The sequence below is a fragment of the Aquarana catesbeiana genome, linkage group LG06, assembly GCF_042186555.1.
Source record: "Aquarana catesbeiana isolate 2022-GZ linkage group LG06, ASM4218655v1, whole genome shotgun sequence".
NCBI lineage: Eukaryota > Metazoa > Chordata > Amphibia > Anura > Ranidae > Aquarana > Aquarana catesbeiana.
The window spans coordinates 52364172-52381234 of NC_133329.1; the positions used below are offsets into that span (position 1 = coordinate 52364172).

General features: G+C 46.3%; 2 protein-coding genes across 9 annotated transcripts in view; both read right to left on the reverse strand.

Annotated features, from left to right (window-relative positions):
• Positions 1 to 17063, reverse strand: part of LOC141148404 (eukaryotic translation initiation factor 3 subunit C-like) — a gene marked incomplete in the record, with an annotated part of 532271 nt that overhangs the window by 372362 nt on the left and 142846 nt on the right.
• LOC141148401 (interferon-induced very large GTPase 1-like) overlaps positions 1 to 17063 on the reverse strand; it is a 175577-nt gene that overhangs the window by 109886 nt on the left and 48628 nt on the right. For all 8 annotated transcript variants that reach the window (XM_073635875.1, XM_073635873.1, XM_073635872.1 and 5 more), the window contains one exon: positions 3488 to 3580. In XM_073635875.1, coding sequence (XP_073491976.1) covers positions 3488 to 3580 — 93 coding nt within the window. The remainder of the gene's footprint in view (positions 1 to 3487; positions 3581 to 17063) is intronic.

A 17063-nucleotide genomic window follows, 5' to 3' on the forward strand; every position in this document is an offset into this window, starting at 1 on the left:
GTGTCCTTCTGACCCCCCCGGTGTGTGCCCTACCAGCCCCCTGGTTTGTACCCCTTCAACCCCCCCCCCCAGTGTGTGCCTTCTGACCCCTCTGGTGACACCTAGTCCTTTGCTCTACTGATCACTGTAAACTGTCCTACGTTCTAATGATCTCTGTAGACTGCTCTTCATTCCACTGACCCCTGACCTCTCTGCAACATCCTACTGACCTATGTACACTGTCCTACATCCTACTGACCTCTGTACACTGCAACACATCCTACTGACTTCTATACACTGCCTACATCCTACTGACCTCTATACACTGCTCTACATCCTACTGACCTCTATACACTGCTCTACATCCTACTGACCTCTGTACACTGCACTACATCCTCCTGACTTCTATACACTGCCTACATCCTACTGACCTCTGTACACTGCACTACATCCTACTGACCTCTGTACACTGCCCTACATCCTACTGACCTCTGTACACTGCTCTACATCCTACTGACCTCTATACACTGCCTACATCCTACTGACCTCTGTACACTGCACTACATCCTACTGACCTCTGTACACTGCCCTACATCCTACTGACCTCTGTACACTGCTCTACATCCTACTGACCTCTGTACACTGCCCTACATCCTACCGACCTCTGTACACTGCACTACATCCTACTGACCTCTGTACACTGTCCTACATCCTACTGACCTCTATACATTGCCTACATCCTACTGACCTCTGTACACTGCACTACATCCCACTGACCTCTGTACACTTCTCTACATCCTACTGACCTCTGTACACTGCCCTACCTACTACTGACCTCTGTACACTGCTCTACATCCTACTGACCTCTGTAAACTGCCCTACATCCTGCTGACCTCTGTACACTGCAATACATCCTACTGTCCTCTGTACACTGCTCTACATCCTACTGACCTCTGTACACTGCCCTACCTACTACTGACCTCTGTACACTTCTCTACATCCTACTGACCTCTGTACACTGCCCTACATCCTGCTGACCTCTGTACACTGCAATACATCCTACTGTCCTCTGTACACTGCTCTACATCCTACTGTCCTCTGTACACTGCCCTACATCCTACTGACCTCTGTAATCTGCCCTACATCCTACTGACCTCTGTACATTGCACTACATCCTACTGACCTCTGTACACTGCCTTACATCCTACTGACCTCTGTACACTGCCCTACATTCTACTGACCTCTGTACACTGCACCACATCCTACTGACCTCTGTACACTGCCCTACATTCTACTGACCTCTGTACACTGCACTACATCCTACTGACCTCTGTACACTGCCCAACATCCTACTGACCTCTGTACACTGTACTACATACTACTGACCTCTGTATACTGCCCTACATCCTACTGACCTCTGTACACTGCCCTACATCCTACTGACCTCTGTACACTGCCCTACATACTACTGACCTCTGTACACTGCACTACATACTACTGACCTCTGTACACTGCTCTACATACTACTGACCTCTGTACACTAAATGATATGGTAAATTCAGTTCTGTAAGCAACACCTTATTTTCAGGCAGTGCCCCTTCCGCGACTAGACTCTGGATCTGCCCCTAATACACACAGCACCTAGGAGTTGGCCCCACACCCCGGGTGCCCCTATGAGATTAGCCTGTACCATGTGTGTTTTGTCTAGATGTGTTCCTGCCACCCAGAGGATCCATAGAGAGCAGCAGCACCCTTTGACTTGTCTAATTATCACCAATAGCCAGCTGGAGGGCTACAGTAAACTGTTAATCAGCACACCTGCTTTTTTTTATTTTTTGTGTATTTTTTGTACTGATGATGAGCTGCAGGGGGAGAGCTAGGGAAGAAATCAGACTGCCAGCCAGCTTCCGTGGCTTGTGTGCACATCAGTGCTATTCTTTTGCAGCACGCGGTTTGTTCTCTTTAAGCAGGCCAGCGGCTGGCTGCCAAAAAGTGCTTTATGCTGCTGCCTCTGGCCCGGGGCCCTTAAAGGTGTATGGGCTGTCCCCCCTTGATGGCGGGACCCCTCCCCTGACTGATGTGCGTTATAGGCTGGCGTCTACCTTGCCTATAGGTAGTGCCAACCCTGTCTACAGCTGTATCACCTCGTCTGGGACTTCAGACCCACTAAGGGCCCTTGACAGTAGCCAACTACATCCAAATTTCTCTGGGATATTTAGCTCCCATGCCCCATCTCTGGGGCCCCTCTCACAGCTGACCTTTATATAGGCACTTAGCACAACCCTGACATCATCAGAGGAGGGACTTCCTCTAAAATGGGAGCTGCTTATAACTTTCCCCTTTACCATTCTATATTGGCAACAGAGCCATCTAGTGGCAAATTACCTAACTGCACCTTCAAATACTCCCCCTTTTAACCAGTTCCAGACCACCTTCTGCACATTTACTGTGGCAAGGCCGCCCGGCTGCGTGAAACGTCGTACGCTGTTTTGTGCAGTAGCTCTGGGGGGCGTGCGTGCGACACCGGAGGCATGATCGTGCACTGACTGGACAGAGGGGAAGCCAATCAGCGAGTCCAGCGGACCCAATGTCTGCTGGCCACCCGCGATCATTCCAGGAAGAGGCAGAGCGGCGATCTGCCATGTAAATAAGGCAGATCGCTGTTCTGTCAGAGTGATAAAGAGAGATCTTGTGTTTCTGCTGAGCAGGAACACGGATCTCTTTCTTTGCGCAGTCAGACCATCCCCCACACAGTTAGAAAGCACTCCCTAGGGACACACTTAACCCTTTGATCGCCCCTAGTGTTATCCTCTTCCCTGCCAGTGTCATTAGTACAGTAACAGTGCTTTTTTTTAGCACTGATCACTGTATTAGTGTCACTGGTCCCCAAAAAAGTGTCAGCTAAGTGTCCGATTTGTACACCGCAATGTCGCAGTCCCATTAAAAATCACTGATCACCTCCATTACTAGTAAAAATAAATAAATAAAACTTCCATAAAAATATCCCATAGTTTGTAGATGCTAACGCAAACCAATCAATATACACTTATTGTGATTTTTTTACCAAAAATATATAGCAGAATAATAATTGGCCTAAACTGATGAAGAAATTAGAATTTTTAAATTTTTGGATGTGTTTTATAGCATAACGTAAAAAAATATTGTTTTTTTCTCAAAATTGTAGCTTATAGCGCAAAAAAACCAAAACGGCAGAGGTGATCAAATACCACCAAAAGAAAGCTGTATTTGTGGGAAAAAAAGGACATACATTTTATTTGGGTACAGCGTCGCATGACCGCGCAGTTGTTAGTTAAAGTAACACATTGCAAAAAATGGCCTGGTCAGGAAGGGGGGACAGGGCTGAAGTGGTTAAATATGATATGTCCCTTTGTCATGTAGGAACCCACACACCGGAAGAAGGCTTGCATAAACTTCACATAGCGATACAACAGTAAAGTGCAAATATAATTAACTGTAAACTGAATTTGTGGTAAAAAATTCCATATACCTGGCTCTAAGCTTGAAGGTTCCTGTAAAAAGAATCGAGGCACAAAACTTTGCACTCCTGATGCTATCTTCAACTTCCATCTGCTCCATATGCCTGTTACAAATAATAACATATCCTTAATTCATTTAGAAAAATAAACCATTAGGGCTAATCCCTATAGCATGCTTGGTACTGTACTTAAATGCGTTGTTAACAATACATACTATACAAAAAGCAGTTAGTAAAAAAAAATATAGCAACAATTCTTTTCACACAGTATAAAAACAGAAACATATCCCTAATTTCTAAGAAAAATTAGACAATGAGGGCTAATTATTGTAGACTAGTATCCCTACCAGTATGCAAAAATATGTTTAGCCCAACTAGGAATGTATCATGAAATCAGTGGGTCAGCGTGCAGGATCAAAAGTGGGCCCTAGGCACTGATAAAGAAAGAAATGGGGCAACCGTAACGCGTTGCGGTGAAAAGTGGGTGTTGTTTAAATTGTACTAAATATTGGGCGTGGCTTAAAGGGGTTGGGTAAATAGAGTATGAGATGACTTACATGGTGCAGAATGTGGTAATGTTAAATAGGGAATATACAGTGCGAAGTGTACGGTGGTGGGTATTATGTGCAGCAGAGGAGTGCGGAGTATACAGCGGTGGGTAGTACAGACCTGGCCAAAAGTTTTGAGAATGACACAAATATTAATTTTCATAAAGTCTGCTGCCTCAGTTTTTATGATGGCAATTTGCATATACTCCAGAATGTTATGAAGAGTGATCAGATGAATTGCAATTAATTGTAAAGTCCCTCTTTGCCATGAAAATGAACTTAAAGGAGTTGTAAAGGCAGAAGGTTTTTTATCTTAATGCATTCTATGCATTAAGATAAAATGCCTTCTCTGTGTAGCAGCCGCTCTCAGCCCCCCTAATACTTACCTGAGCCCCATCTCTGTCCAGTGATGTCCACGAGTCCCTCAGCTGTCCGGGTCCCATGGCTGTTAATCAAAGTCAGTTAGCCAGGAGAGAGAGGGGGCGGGGCCGAATGACAGCTTCATGTCTGAATGGACACACAGAGCTGCAACTCAGGTCGGGTGCCCCCATAGCAAGCTGCTTGCTGTGGGGGCACTCAGCAGGAGGAAGGGGCTAGGAGCACCAAAGAGGGACCCAAGAAGAGGTGGATCTGGGATGCCCTGTGCAAAACCACTGCACAAGGCAGGTAAGTATAACATGCTGGTTATTTAAAAAGAAACAAAAAAACCCCAAAAAAACAAGACTTTACAATCACTTTAATCCCACTGCATTTGTGAAGAAGGCTTCAGGGTGCCTATGAAAATCCAGCAAGCACCAGGACCGTCTCCTACAGTTGATTCAGCTGTGGGATCGGGGCACCACCAGTGCAGAGCTTGCTCAGGAATGGCAGCAGGCAGGTATGAGTACATCGACATGCACAGTGAGGAGAAGACTTTTGGAGGATGGCCTGGTGTCAAGAAGGGCAGCAAAGAAGCCACTTCTCTTCAGGAATACACATCAGGGACAGACTGATATTCTGCAAAAGGTACAGAGATTGGATTGTTGAGGACTGGGGTAAAGTAATTTTCTTTGATGAATTCCTTTTCCGATTATATTGGGGCATCTGGGAAAAACCTTGTCTGGAGAAGAAAAGGTGAGTGCGACCATTAGTCCTGTGTCATGCCAACAGTAAAGCATCCTGAAACCAACCATTCATGTGTAGGGTTGCTTCTCAGCCAAGGGAGTGGGCTCACTCACAATTTTTCCTAAGAACACAGCCATGAATAAAGAATGGCACAAAAACATCCTCCAAGAGCAACTTTTCTCAACCATCCAAGCACAGTTTGGTGATGAACAATGCCTTTTCCAGCATGATGGAGCAGCTTGCCATAAGGCAAAAGTGATAACTAAGTGGCTTGGACAACAAACATTAAAATTTTGGTCAATGGATCCCCAGACCCTAATCCCTTTGAGAACTTCTAGTCAATCCTCAAGAGTAGGGATTGACTTTGAGTCGAACCCATGTTTGACACGAACACCGCCTGTTCGACCGTTCATTGAATTGCGAACGTTATGGGCCATTCGCGCCAAATTCGAGTGGCGCGTCACGGCCCATAATTCATTGCGGCATCACAGTGCATTGCTGGCTGATGATTGGCCAAGCATGCACTATGACCCGCATGCTTGGCCAATCACAGTGCCATCTGTACAGAGAGCCGTAATTGGCCAAAGCCAGGGTGGTTTAGTACACGCCCCACACTATATAAGACCGCCTACGTGGCGGCTTGGGTAGTGTGTTGCGGCGGCGGAGAGATAGACAGAGAGACAGTGTCATTTGATTTAAGTTAGATAGAGTAGGCAGCTGTCAGTTAGCTGCACTTACAGTGTATTGTGTATATATATGCATCCTAGGTGTTATATATATATATATATTATATATACACTGTATTCAGTTTAGCTAGATCCGTTCCTGTTATTCTCTTCCAACTGACAGGCAGGCAGGTGTTTTTACACTATTTACAGCTACCTGAAGAAAATTGCTGGTGTTCTTCTGATCCTATTAGTACCACAGGCAGGCAGCTACAGTATTTACAGTTAGTGTAGTGTGTCCTCTGTGCAGTGTGCACCTAAAGCTACCTAAAGACAATTGCTGTTCTGATCCTATTAGTACCACAGGCAGGCAGCTGCATTATTTACAGTTAATGTAGTGTGTCCTCTGCACAGTGTGCACCTAAAGCTACCTGAAGACAATTGCTGTTGTTCTGATCCTATTAATATCACAGACAGGCAGCTGCAGTATTTACAGTTAGTGCATTGTGTCCTCTGCACAGTGTGCACCCAAAGCTACCTGAAGAAAATTGGTGGTGTTCTTCTGAACCTATTAGTACCACAGGCAGGCAGCTGCAGTATTTAAAGTTAGTGTAGTGCGTCCTCTTCACAGTGTGCACCTGAAGCTACCTGAAGACAATTGCTGTTGTTCTGATCCTATTAATACCACAGGCAGGCAGCTGCAGTATTTACAGTTAGTGTACTGTGTCCTTTGCACAGTGTGCACCTAAAGCTACCTGAAGAAAATTGGTGGTGTTCTTCTGAACCTATTAGTACCACAGGCAGGCAGCTGCAGTATTTACAGTTAGTGTAGTGCGTCCTCTTCACAGTGTGCACCTGAAGCTACCTGAAGACAATTGCTATTGTTCTGATCCTATTAATACCACAGGCAGGCAGCTGCAGTATTTACAGTTAGTGTACTGTGTCCTAAAGCTACCTGAAGAAAATTGGAGGTGTTCTTCTGATCCTATTAGTACCACAGGCAGGCAGCTGCAGTATTTAAAGTTAGTGTAGTGCGTCCTCTTCACAGTGTGCACCTGAAGCTACCTGAAGACAATTGCTGTTGTTCTGATCCTATTAATACCACAGGCAGGCAGCTGCAGTATTTACAGTTAGTGTACTGTGTCCTTTGCACAGTGTGCCCCTTAAGCTACCTGAAGAAAATTGGTGGTGTTCTTCTGAACCTATTAGTACCACAGGCAGGCAGCTGCAGTATTTACAGTTAGTGTAGTGCGTCCTCTTCACAGTGTGCACCTGAAGCTACCTGAAGACAATTGCTGTTGTTCTGATCCTATTAATACCACAGGCAGGCAGCTGCAGTATTTACAGTTAGTGTACTGTGTCCTAAAGCTACCTGAAGAAAATTGGAGGTGTTCTTCTGATCCTATTAGTACCACAGGCAGGCAGCTGCAGTATTTACAGTTAGTGTAGTGCGTCCTCTTCACAGTGTGCACCTGAAGCTACCTGAAGACAATTGCTGTTGTTCTGATCCTATTAATACCACAGGCAGGCAGCTGCAGTATTTACAGTTAGCGTACCGTGTCCTCTGCACAGTGTGCACCTAAAGCTACCTGAAGACAATTGCTGTTGTTCTGATTCTATTAATACCACAGGCAGCTGCAGTATTTACAGTTAGTGCATTGTGTCCTCTGCACAGTGTGCACCTAAAGCTACCTGAAGAAAATTGGTGGTGTTCTTCTGAACCTATTAGTACCACAGGCAGGCAGCTGCAGTATTTAAAGTTAGTGTAGTGCATCCTCTTCACAGTGTGCACCTGAAGCTACCTGAAGACAATTTCTGTTGTTCTGATCCTATTAATACCACAGGCAGGCAGCTGCAGTATTTACAGTTAGTGTACTGTGTCCTAAAGCTACCTGAAGAAAATTGGTGGTGTTCTTCTGATCCTATTAGTACCACAGCCAGGCAGCTGCAGTATTTACAGTTAGTGTAGTGCATCCTCTTCACAGTGTGCACCTGAATCTACCTGAAGACAATTGCTGTTGTTCTGATCCTATTAATACCACAGGCAGGCAGCTGCAGTATTTACAGTTAGTGTACCGTGTCCTCTGCACAGTGTGCACCTAAAGCTACCTGAAGACAATTGCTGTTGTTCTGATCCTATTAATACCACAGGCAGCTGCAGTATTTACAGTTAGTGTACTGTGTCCCCTGCACAGTGTGCACCTAAAGCTACCTGAAGGAAATTGGTGGTGTTCTTCTGATCCTATTAGTACCACAGGCAGGCAGCTGCAGTATTTACAGTTAGTGCACTGTGTCCTCTGCACAGTGTGCACCTAAAGCTACCTGAAGACAATTGCTGTTGTTCTGATCCTATTAATACCACAGGCAGGCAGCTGCAGTATTTACAGTTAGTGTACTGTGTCCTCTGCACAGTGTGCACCTAAAGCTACCTGAAGACAATTGCTGGTGTTCTCCATAATACTACAGGCAGGCAGTTGATTCTGCTAGCTGCAGAATCAGTATATATATATATACACATCCCAGCTTTGTGCAGCTACATCTCACTGCAGGCCATTAGTATGTCTGGAAGGCCAACAAGGAGAGGCAGACAGTCACAAGCCAATAAATGAGAGCAAGCAGGCTCTGTGTCTAGAGGCAACAGTGCTGGTCGTGGAGACGGTGCATCCTCATCAGCACGTGGCCGTGGGACATGCTCGTCCTTTTTTTCGGCAGATGGCCGTGTTGAGCCGCAACATGCAGAAGACTTGGTAGACTGGATGACCAAGCCGTCCTCATCCTCCTCATCCTCTCTCACCCAGGCTCAGGGTACTTTGTCTGGCAAAGCAGCTGCCAACGTGGCCTCTTCCCTCGGCTCAATGGCATCAGTCACTCCTTCCCTAGCCCCACCATGTCCTCCTTAAGAGTCCACCGAACTGTTTGACCACAGTGTTGGGTACATGCTTCAGGAGGATGCCCAGCATTTTGAAGGCTCCGATGATGGTACCCAGCTAGAGGAAGGTAGTAACGTGAGCCCAGAGAGAGAGGGTGCCCAAGAAGGACAGCAATCTGGCAGTCATGTTTCCCCAGCTGCAGCATACTGCCAGCTTTGCTCCAGTGATGAGGAGGGAGGGGATGATGAGGTCAATGACTCCATGTGGGTGCCTGATAAGAGAGAGGAGGAGGAGGCACATCTCCAACGAGGCAGGATGCCCTCCAGGGGCTAGCTGAAGGGCAGCACACCAACTGCATCACACCGCAGAGCTCCACATGTGCAGGGCGCTGCTGTCTTGCGTTTTTCAAAAGTTCTTTGGTGTGGACCTTTTTCCGGATTCCGGCTCTCTACCGACATGTGGAAGGCAATGTCTTGGCCCCGCTGGACAGGGCGGTCAGCGATAAGGTGCATATTACCGCTGACTCATGGTCCAGCAGGCATGGACAGGGACATTACCTATCTTTCACCGCGCACTGGGTGACTCTTCTGGCAGCTGGGAAGGATGCAGGACAGAGTGCAGTAGTGTTGGAGGTTGTTCCGCCACCATGCCTCCAAAATTCTACTAGCGGTGATTCTGCCACACCTCTCTCCTGCACCCCCTTCCCTTCTTCTTCCTCCATGGCCTCTTCCTGTGCTGATTTGTCCTCGGAACCAGCGGTGCTCCATAGGTGTTCAAGGGGCTACGCAAGCACGCAGGCAAAAAGATGCCATGTGGTGCTTGAGCTGGTGCGCTTGGGGGACAGGAGCCACACTGGGGCAGATATTCTGTCAGCTCTGCAGGGGCAGGTTCAGAGGTGGTTGACGCCACGCCAGCTTAAGCCAGGTATGGTGGTTTGCGACAATGGCACCAACCTCCTCTCCGCCCTCCAACAGGGACAACTGACCCATGTGCCCTGTTTGGCTCACGCCCTTAACTTGGTGGTGCAGCGGTTCTTGGGCAGGTACTCGAGTTTACAGGATGTCCTGAGGCAGGCCAGGAAAGTCTGTGTGCATTTCTGCAGGTCATATAATGCCAGTGCTCGGCTGGTTGACCTCCAAAATTTAATTTAACCTGCCCAAGAACCGCCTAATCTGTGACATGTCCACCAGGTGGAACTGAACATTGGCCATGCTGCAGCGGCTGCACATGCAGCAGAGGGCCATCAATGAGTACCTGTGCGACTATGGCACCAGGACAGGGTCAGGGAGCTTGTTTGTTTTTTCCCCACGCCAGAGGGCTATGATCAGGGATGCATGCACTGTCCTGTCACCATTTGAGGAGGCCACGAGGATGGTGAGCAGTGACAGTGCATGCATCAGTGACACTGTTCCTTTTGTACACCTGTTGGAGCACACGCTGCGTGGAATAATGGATAGGGCACTTGAGGCAGAACAGAGGGATGAAGAGGACTTCCTTACCTTTCAAGGCTCCCTTTATCCAGACAGTGTTCCTGCGTGCCCGCCAATCACACATGAAGAGGACGAGAAGGAGGAGGGGGAGGATTGTGTCAGCATGGAGGTGGAGCCTGGCACTCAGCATCAGCAGCCGTCTTCAAGGGATCATTTACAGTCCCAAGAAACCCATGGACTTGTACATGGCTGGGAGGAGGTGGCTGCGGATCATGCTGTCCTTAGTGACCCAGAGGTCTCTGGACCGAATGCCTCAGCAAACCTGCGCTGCATGGCCTCCCTGATCCTGCAAAGCCTATGGAAGGATCCTCGTATTCGTGGTATCAAGGGGAGCCATCGCAGAGGGAGCAGAGGATGAAACATCTTCGGGAGGCCTTGCAGAAAGGTTTGTGCAATGCGTTTACAGAGCCTGGGAGGTTACAATTTCCTGGTCCTCCTGGACAACATGTGGCTGAGGCTTCGGTCAGTCACAGAAGGAGCGGTGGAGAAGGTGTCTATCTGACCCATGCGTATAGACAATTTTTAGTCCGCAGCCCCAAGGTCTGATCGGTTCCAGCAACCATCGCCAGCATCTGATTCACATGGTGCAGGATTACCTAGGGGCAAGATGAGACTTGGACACCTTTCCCACTGAAAATCCTCTGGGTTACTGGGTCTTAAGGATGGATCACTGGTCAGAGCTTGCACAGTATGCAATTGAGCTACTGGCCTGTCCTGAATCCAGCGTCCTTTCGGAATGCACATTCAGTGCTGCTGGAGGCTTTGTAACCGATCACAGGGTGCGCCTGTCCACCGAATCGGTCGATCGGCTGACCTCCATAAAAATGAATCAGTCTTGGATCACCAGCTACCAAGCACCTGATGCTGATGTAACTGATTGATTTTTTTTTTATGTGAGATGCCTTCAAGACTGCCTATGCTGATGCTGAGTGACTATCCTGTTATGCTGAGTGACAATCCTCTTCCTCCTCAATTTTCATGCTGAAAGCTTGTAAGAACATTTTTGGTTCTGGGCACCGCCACCAGTGGCCAAGGCCCAATTTTTCTGCCCCTGTTTAACAGGGGCGTGTAATTACAATTTTTGATGCAATACTTTGCAGCAGGGCTCATTCCTGCGCTCCAACTAGAGTATCTGTGAGGGATTGCAGTGTTGTGGCAGCAGTGGCGAAGGCCCAAATTTTCTGCCCCTGTTTAACAGGAGCGTGTAATTACAATTTTTGATGCAATACTTTGTTGCAGGGCTCATTCCTGCGCTCCAACTAGAGTATCTGTGAGGGGTTGCAGTGTTGTGGCACCAGCACCAGTGCTCAAGGCCCAAATTTTCAGCCCCTGTTTAACAGGGGCGTATAATTACAATTTTTCATGCAATACTTTGCAGCAGGGCTCCTTCCTGCGCTCCAACTATAGCATCTGTGACGGGTTGCAGTGTTGTGGCACCAGTGCCTAAGGCCCAATTTTTCTGCCCCTGGTCAACAGGGACCTGTAATTACAATTCTTGATCTAATATTTCACAGCAGGGCCCATTCCTGCACCCACCAAGAGTAACTGTGAGGGCTTACAGTGTTGTGGCAACACCACCACCACCACCAAAGGCCCAATTTTTCTGCCCCTGTTCAACAGGTGCATGTAATTACAATTCTTGATATATTATTTCACAGCAGGGCCCGTTCCAGCGCCCACCAAGAGTAACTGTGAGGACTTACAGTGTTGTGGCACCAGCACCACCACCACCAAAGGCCCAATTTTTCTACCACTGTTCAACAATGGCATGTAATTACAATTCTTGATCTAATATTTCATAGCACGGCCCGTTCCTGCACCCACAAAGAGTAACTGTGAGGGCTTACAGTGTTGTGGCACCAGCACCAACACCTAAGGCCCCAATTTCTGCAGAGTATATAGGGCAGGCCCCTACTTTTAAACATCCAACTTACGACTCCTACTTGCAAACGGAAGGAGACAACAGGAAGTGAGATGAAATCTACCCCTAGGAAGGGAAATTCTCTCCTGTAAGAGTTAATATGGGAAAAACCCGACATTACATTAAAGCCGCAAGCAGTTTTAAATGACTTTTATTCCTTTAAAAATGACATTTTGTGCAGGGACTGTTCTAAGCACGGGAAACATGCACCGCTTTATAGGCATGCTATAGACACCCCCCAGGTACAATATTTAAAGGAATATTTCACTTTTTTTCACTTTAAGCATCATTAAAATCACTGATCTTGAAAAAAAGGTTGTTTTTAAAACTTTATTTTGCATTGATACATGTCCCCTGGGGCAGGACTCGGGTCCCCAAACCCTTTTTAGGACAATAACTTGTATATAAGCCTTTAAAATTAGCACTTTTGATTTTGAACGTTCGAGTCCCACAGACTTTAAAGGGGTTCTAAAGTTTGCACGAACTTTCGATCCGTTCGCAAGTTCTGGTGCGAACCGAATCGGCTCATCCCTACTCAAGAGGATGGAGAACAAAAAAACCCACAAATTCTAACAAACTCCAAGTATTGATTATGCAAGAATGGTCTGCCATCAGCCAGGATGTGGCCCAGAAGTTGATGGACAGCATGCCAGGGTGAATTGCAGAAGTCTTGAAAAAGAAGGGTCAAAACTGCAAATATTGACTCTTTGCATATTTCATGTAATTGTCAATAAAAGCCTTTGACACTTATGAAATGCTTGTAATTATACTTCAGTATACCATATTAACATCTGACAAAAATATCTAAAAACACTGAAGCAGCAGACTTTGTGAAAATTAATATTTGTGTCATTCTCAAAACTTTTGGCCATGGGTGTATGTGTAGGAGAGGAGTGTGGAGTGTATGGCAGTTTATTTATTTTTTTGAATCATCTTTATCACAGTGTTTCTGGTGGACAATGTTGGTAGGGCAGTGGACAGTGTAGTAGTTTATTTTTATTTGATTTTTCTTTACAATTATTCTAAAATCATTTTTTACAATTGATTTTTTTCACAATGCTTTTTTTTATTAGTCCTGTTGGGGTGGCTTTGTTGAGATATCATGGATCTAAACAGACCCCTGACTAGTGATGGGCTATCTGTTCGAGTCAAACATGAGTTCGACTCGAACATTGGCTGTTCGCCCGTTCGCCGAACAGCGAACAATTTGGGGTGTTCGCAGCAAATTCCAAAAGCTGCGAAACATCCTTTAAAATTCCATGGGAGAAATCTAAAGTGCTAATTTTAAAGGTTAATATGCAAGTTATTGTCATAAAAAGTGTTTGGGGACCTGGGTCCTGCCCTAGGGGACATGTATCAATGCAAAAAAAGTTTTAAAAATGGCTGTTTTTTCGGGAGCAGTGATTTAAATAATGCTTAAAGTGAAACAATAAAAGTAAATATTCCTTCAAATTTCATACCTGGGGGGTGTCTATAGTATGCCTGTAAAGTAGCACATATTTCCTATGTTTATAACAGTCCGAGAGCAAAATGACATTTCTAAAGGAAAACAAAGTCATTTAAAAGTGCTAGGGCTAGTGCCGGCTATTAGGGAATTGTCGGTCCCGACAATACACATAAAAGTCATTGAAAGTTATTGAAAAATAAAAAAAAAATGTGTGGGGGTCCCCCAAAATTTCATTACCAGGCCCCTCAGGTCTGGTATAGATATTAAGGGGAACTCCATGCCAAAATTTAAAAAAAAATGCCGTGGGGTTCCCCCCAAAAATCCATACCAGACCCTTCAGGTCTGGTATGGATTTTAAGGGGAACTCCGTGTCAAAATTTAAAAAAAAATGGTGTGGGGTTCCCCCAAAAATCCACACCAGATCCTTATCCGAGCCCCAAGATCCTTCCCCCCCATGTGAATTGGTAAGGGGTACATTGTACAACTACCATTTCACAAAAAGAAAGTGTCAAAATGTTAAAAAAACACAGCAGATGGCTTGGGACAAATCCTTTATTAAAAATAAAAAAATAAAAACGAGATTCCAGCAATGTAATCCAATAAATCCATGCTCCTACTCCAGTGATGTAATCCAAAGGAAGGGGCCAGTAAATGACAAATTTACCGGCCCCTTCCTCTGCTTTTAATCCTGACAGTTCCTCACAGCAGCCGGCGAGAGAGCAAAGGAGAGAGGCCGGAAGCGCTGCGGGGGCGAGAGGGGGGGGCTGGAGGAGGACATAGGGGGGGTGAAGGAGGACATAGGGGGGCCAGAGGAGGACACAGAAGACCACAGGAGGGCCAGAGGAGGACACAGGGGAACAGTTGGGAATTATCAGTGCATGTTGAGCTCAGTGGTATTTAATCTATGGGTGCAGGATGTTCACTGAACATAGCCCCTGAGGGGGAAGGGGGACCCCTGTGCTTTGACCCACACTGCACCCATAGTTAGTCCGTCCCTGGTTGACAGTCATGGATGATCGGTGCAGCGGTAAGGGTAGTCACAGGCACCAATCTCCCTGTATGGCTTTCAATGAAGCAGCTGACAGCCACGGGAGGGAAAGAAGGAGAAGCGGAGAGGGAGGATCTTCTCCTGCTCGCTGCACCGATCATCCAAGACTGCCAACCAGGGACGGACCAACTATGTGTGCAGTGTGGGTCAGAGCACAGTGGCCCCCCTTCCCCCTCACGGGCCGTGTTCAGTGAACATCCTGCACCCATAGATTAAATACCACTGAGCTCAACATGATGAAAGAGACATTCTAATTTTTTAGGCAAAAATACAGTAATACACAATCTTAATCATATAGAATAGAAAGAACAGCAGTCCTTATACTAATACATATTAACACAGCAAGAACTAGCACAACTTCGCCCACCATATAAATAGCATGTAGAACATGTAAGGTAGAAAACACTCCAACCATATACTGTACAATAATAAATTACAAGGGCACACATAGCATGGAAAAGCATGTTTACAATAGGAACACCATTACAGCAGAAGAATTAGCTGAAGCACAACTAGACAGAGGAATCACGGACATTAATTTGGATCTGGGTGCTCCCTCCACTCTTAGATACCAGGGATCTGCTTAACCTCATAGTAGTGTATATATTCGCTATTGAGATAGGACACTTCCACCACGTCAATGTGGATACACTGCCCATAATTCCACTCACAGTAGACGTGGTGAAATTCATCTGTTGCAGAATTCCCTTTGGTGAGTACCTTGTAACATTTGAGAACCCACAGGTGTTCCCACCAGTGTTCCAAGTGTCCATTAATTCACGGATAGTTTGTACATAACAGGCAATTTTCTCCCATCCATAAATGATCATAGACAGATCATAGAGAACTGCCGGAATAAGCCTTGGATAGGGCAGCGGTGTCTGGCTTATATCCGCATGCCCCGTTATACGAGTAGAGGCCGAGCTTGGCAGTACACTAAACAGCTGAATTCGAAATGGCACATACACAGTTCAGAGTCACCAACAAGGACATGCCGTGAATGAGGGGACATGGGAGACATGGATTCGATTGTGGATCCTCCTCCAATACACCAGGCAGCAAGCAACCTCCTAGCAACACCTGTGAGTACACAGTACAACCATGCTGTATCCCCAACCTCCACTGAATCACTGCTGGGCAGAACGATGGAGGAACTTCTATGCACTCCCTTGATTAATACCCCCCCTTGTCCAGACAAGCTCACAACATGCTTCTCCAATGCCTCAAGGCCACCTCCCTGACTAATAGCAGAGAGCTGGTTTCTAGCTAAAAAACGCTGAAAAACGCTATTGCAAAAACGTTAAATAACTTTGAAAAACTCACTGCAAAGCTACTGACATTTTTATAATGTTATTTTAACGTCCAGTGTGCATGAGGCCTTATGCCCCGTACACACGGTCAGACATTCTGACAACAAAATCCTAGGATTTTTTCCGACGGATGTTGGCTCAAACTTGTTTTGCGTACACAAGGTCGCACAAAGTTGTCGGAATTTCCGATCGCCAAGAACGTGGTGACGTCAACCACATATGATGAGACTAGAAAAGGCCATTTCAGAACCAAGCGCGGCACACTTTGGGCTCCTTTTGCTAATCTCATGTTAGTAAAAGTTTGGTGAGAGACGATTCGCGCTTTTTCAGACTCGTGGCTTTCAGATCATTTTCTGCGGTTCAGTTTGTGCTTGTGGGTTTGTATCTGCTCTTCAGTGCGTGCAGTCAGTTCATATCTGAGTTTTCTGTGCGATCTTGTACGCTCGTTGCTGTTTTTCAGGTCGCTCTTCACAGGCCTTGCTGTTCTTCAGTGCGTTCTGTTACTTCGTTCTGAGCAGCCGACCGTTTTCTAGCCATGTTGCGTATACGTACTCCTCGTAGAGTTCGTGCTGTGCGGGGGCTTGGTGTTGGGGTCCTGACCTTGACACAAGTCCAGTCCATGAACAGGGTGGGGAGGAGTTCATGGACCAAGAATTGGTTGCTTCAGCGTGACCAGTTCTCTCAATACCTTTGCTCTGTGAGATCCGTGAGAATAATCCTGATGATTGCAGGAACTTTCTCAGGATGATGGACCCCGTATTTCACCGTTTGTTGGCTTCGCTGACCCTCTATATCAGCAGGCAGGATTCCTGCATGGGGCAGACCATCACTCCAGAGCAGAGGCTAGTCGCTACCCTGCGGTATTTGGCAACAGGGAGAAGTCTGCAAGACTTGAAGTTCTCGACAGGCATCTCCCCCCAGGCTCTGGGGATCATTATCCCAGAGACCTGTTCTGCCATCATCCAGGTCCTGCAGAAGGAGTATATTAAGGTAAGATTTTTATCCTTTTATATCACATTTTATTGTATTGAATGCTTGCTAATATATTGTATTTCTTTCCTCATTCCCTAATTACCATGATTGTAATATGCCGTGAATGTCCCCTTTCTCCTTATGCATGCTTGAATTTTATGTTTTTTTTGTTTTGTCCTTCATACATATTTGCCTTCACTTACCTCCCCGGCA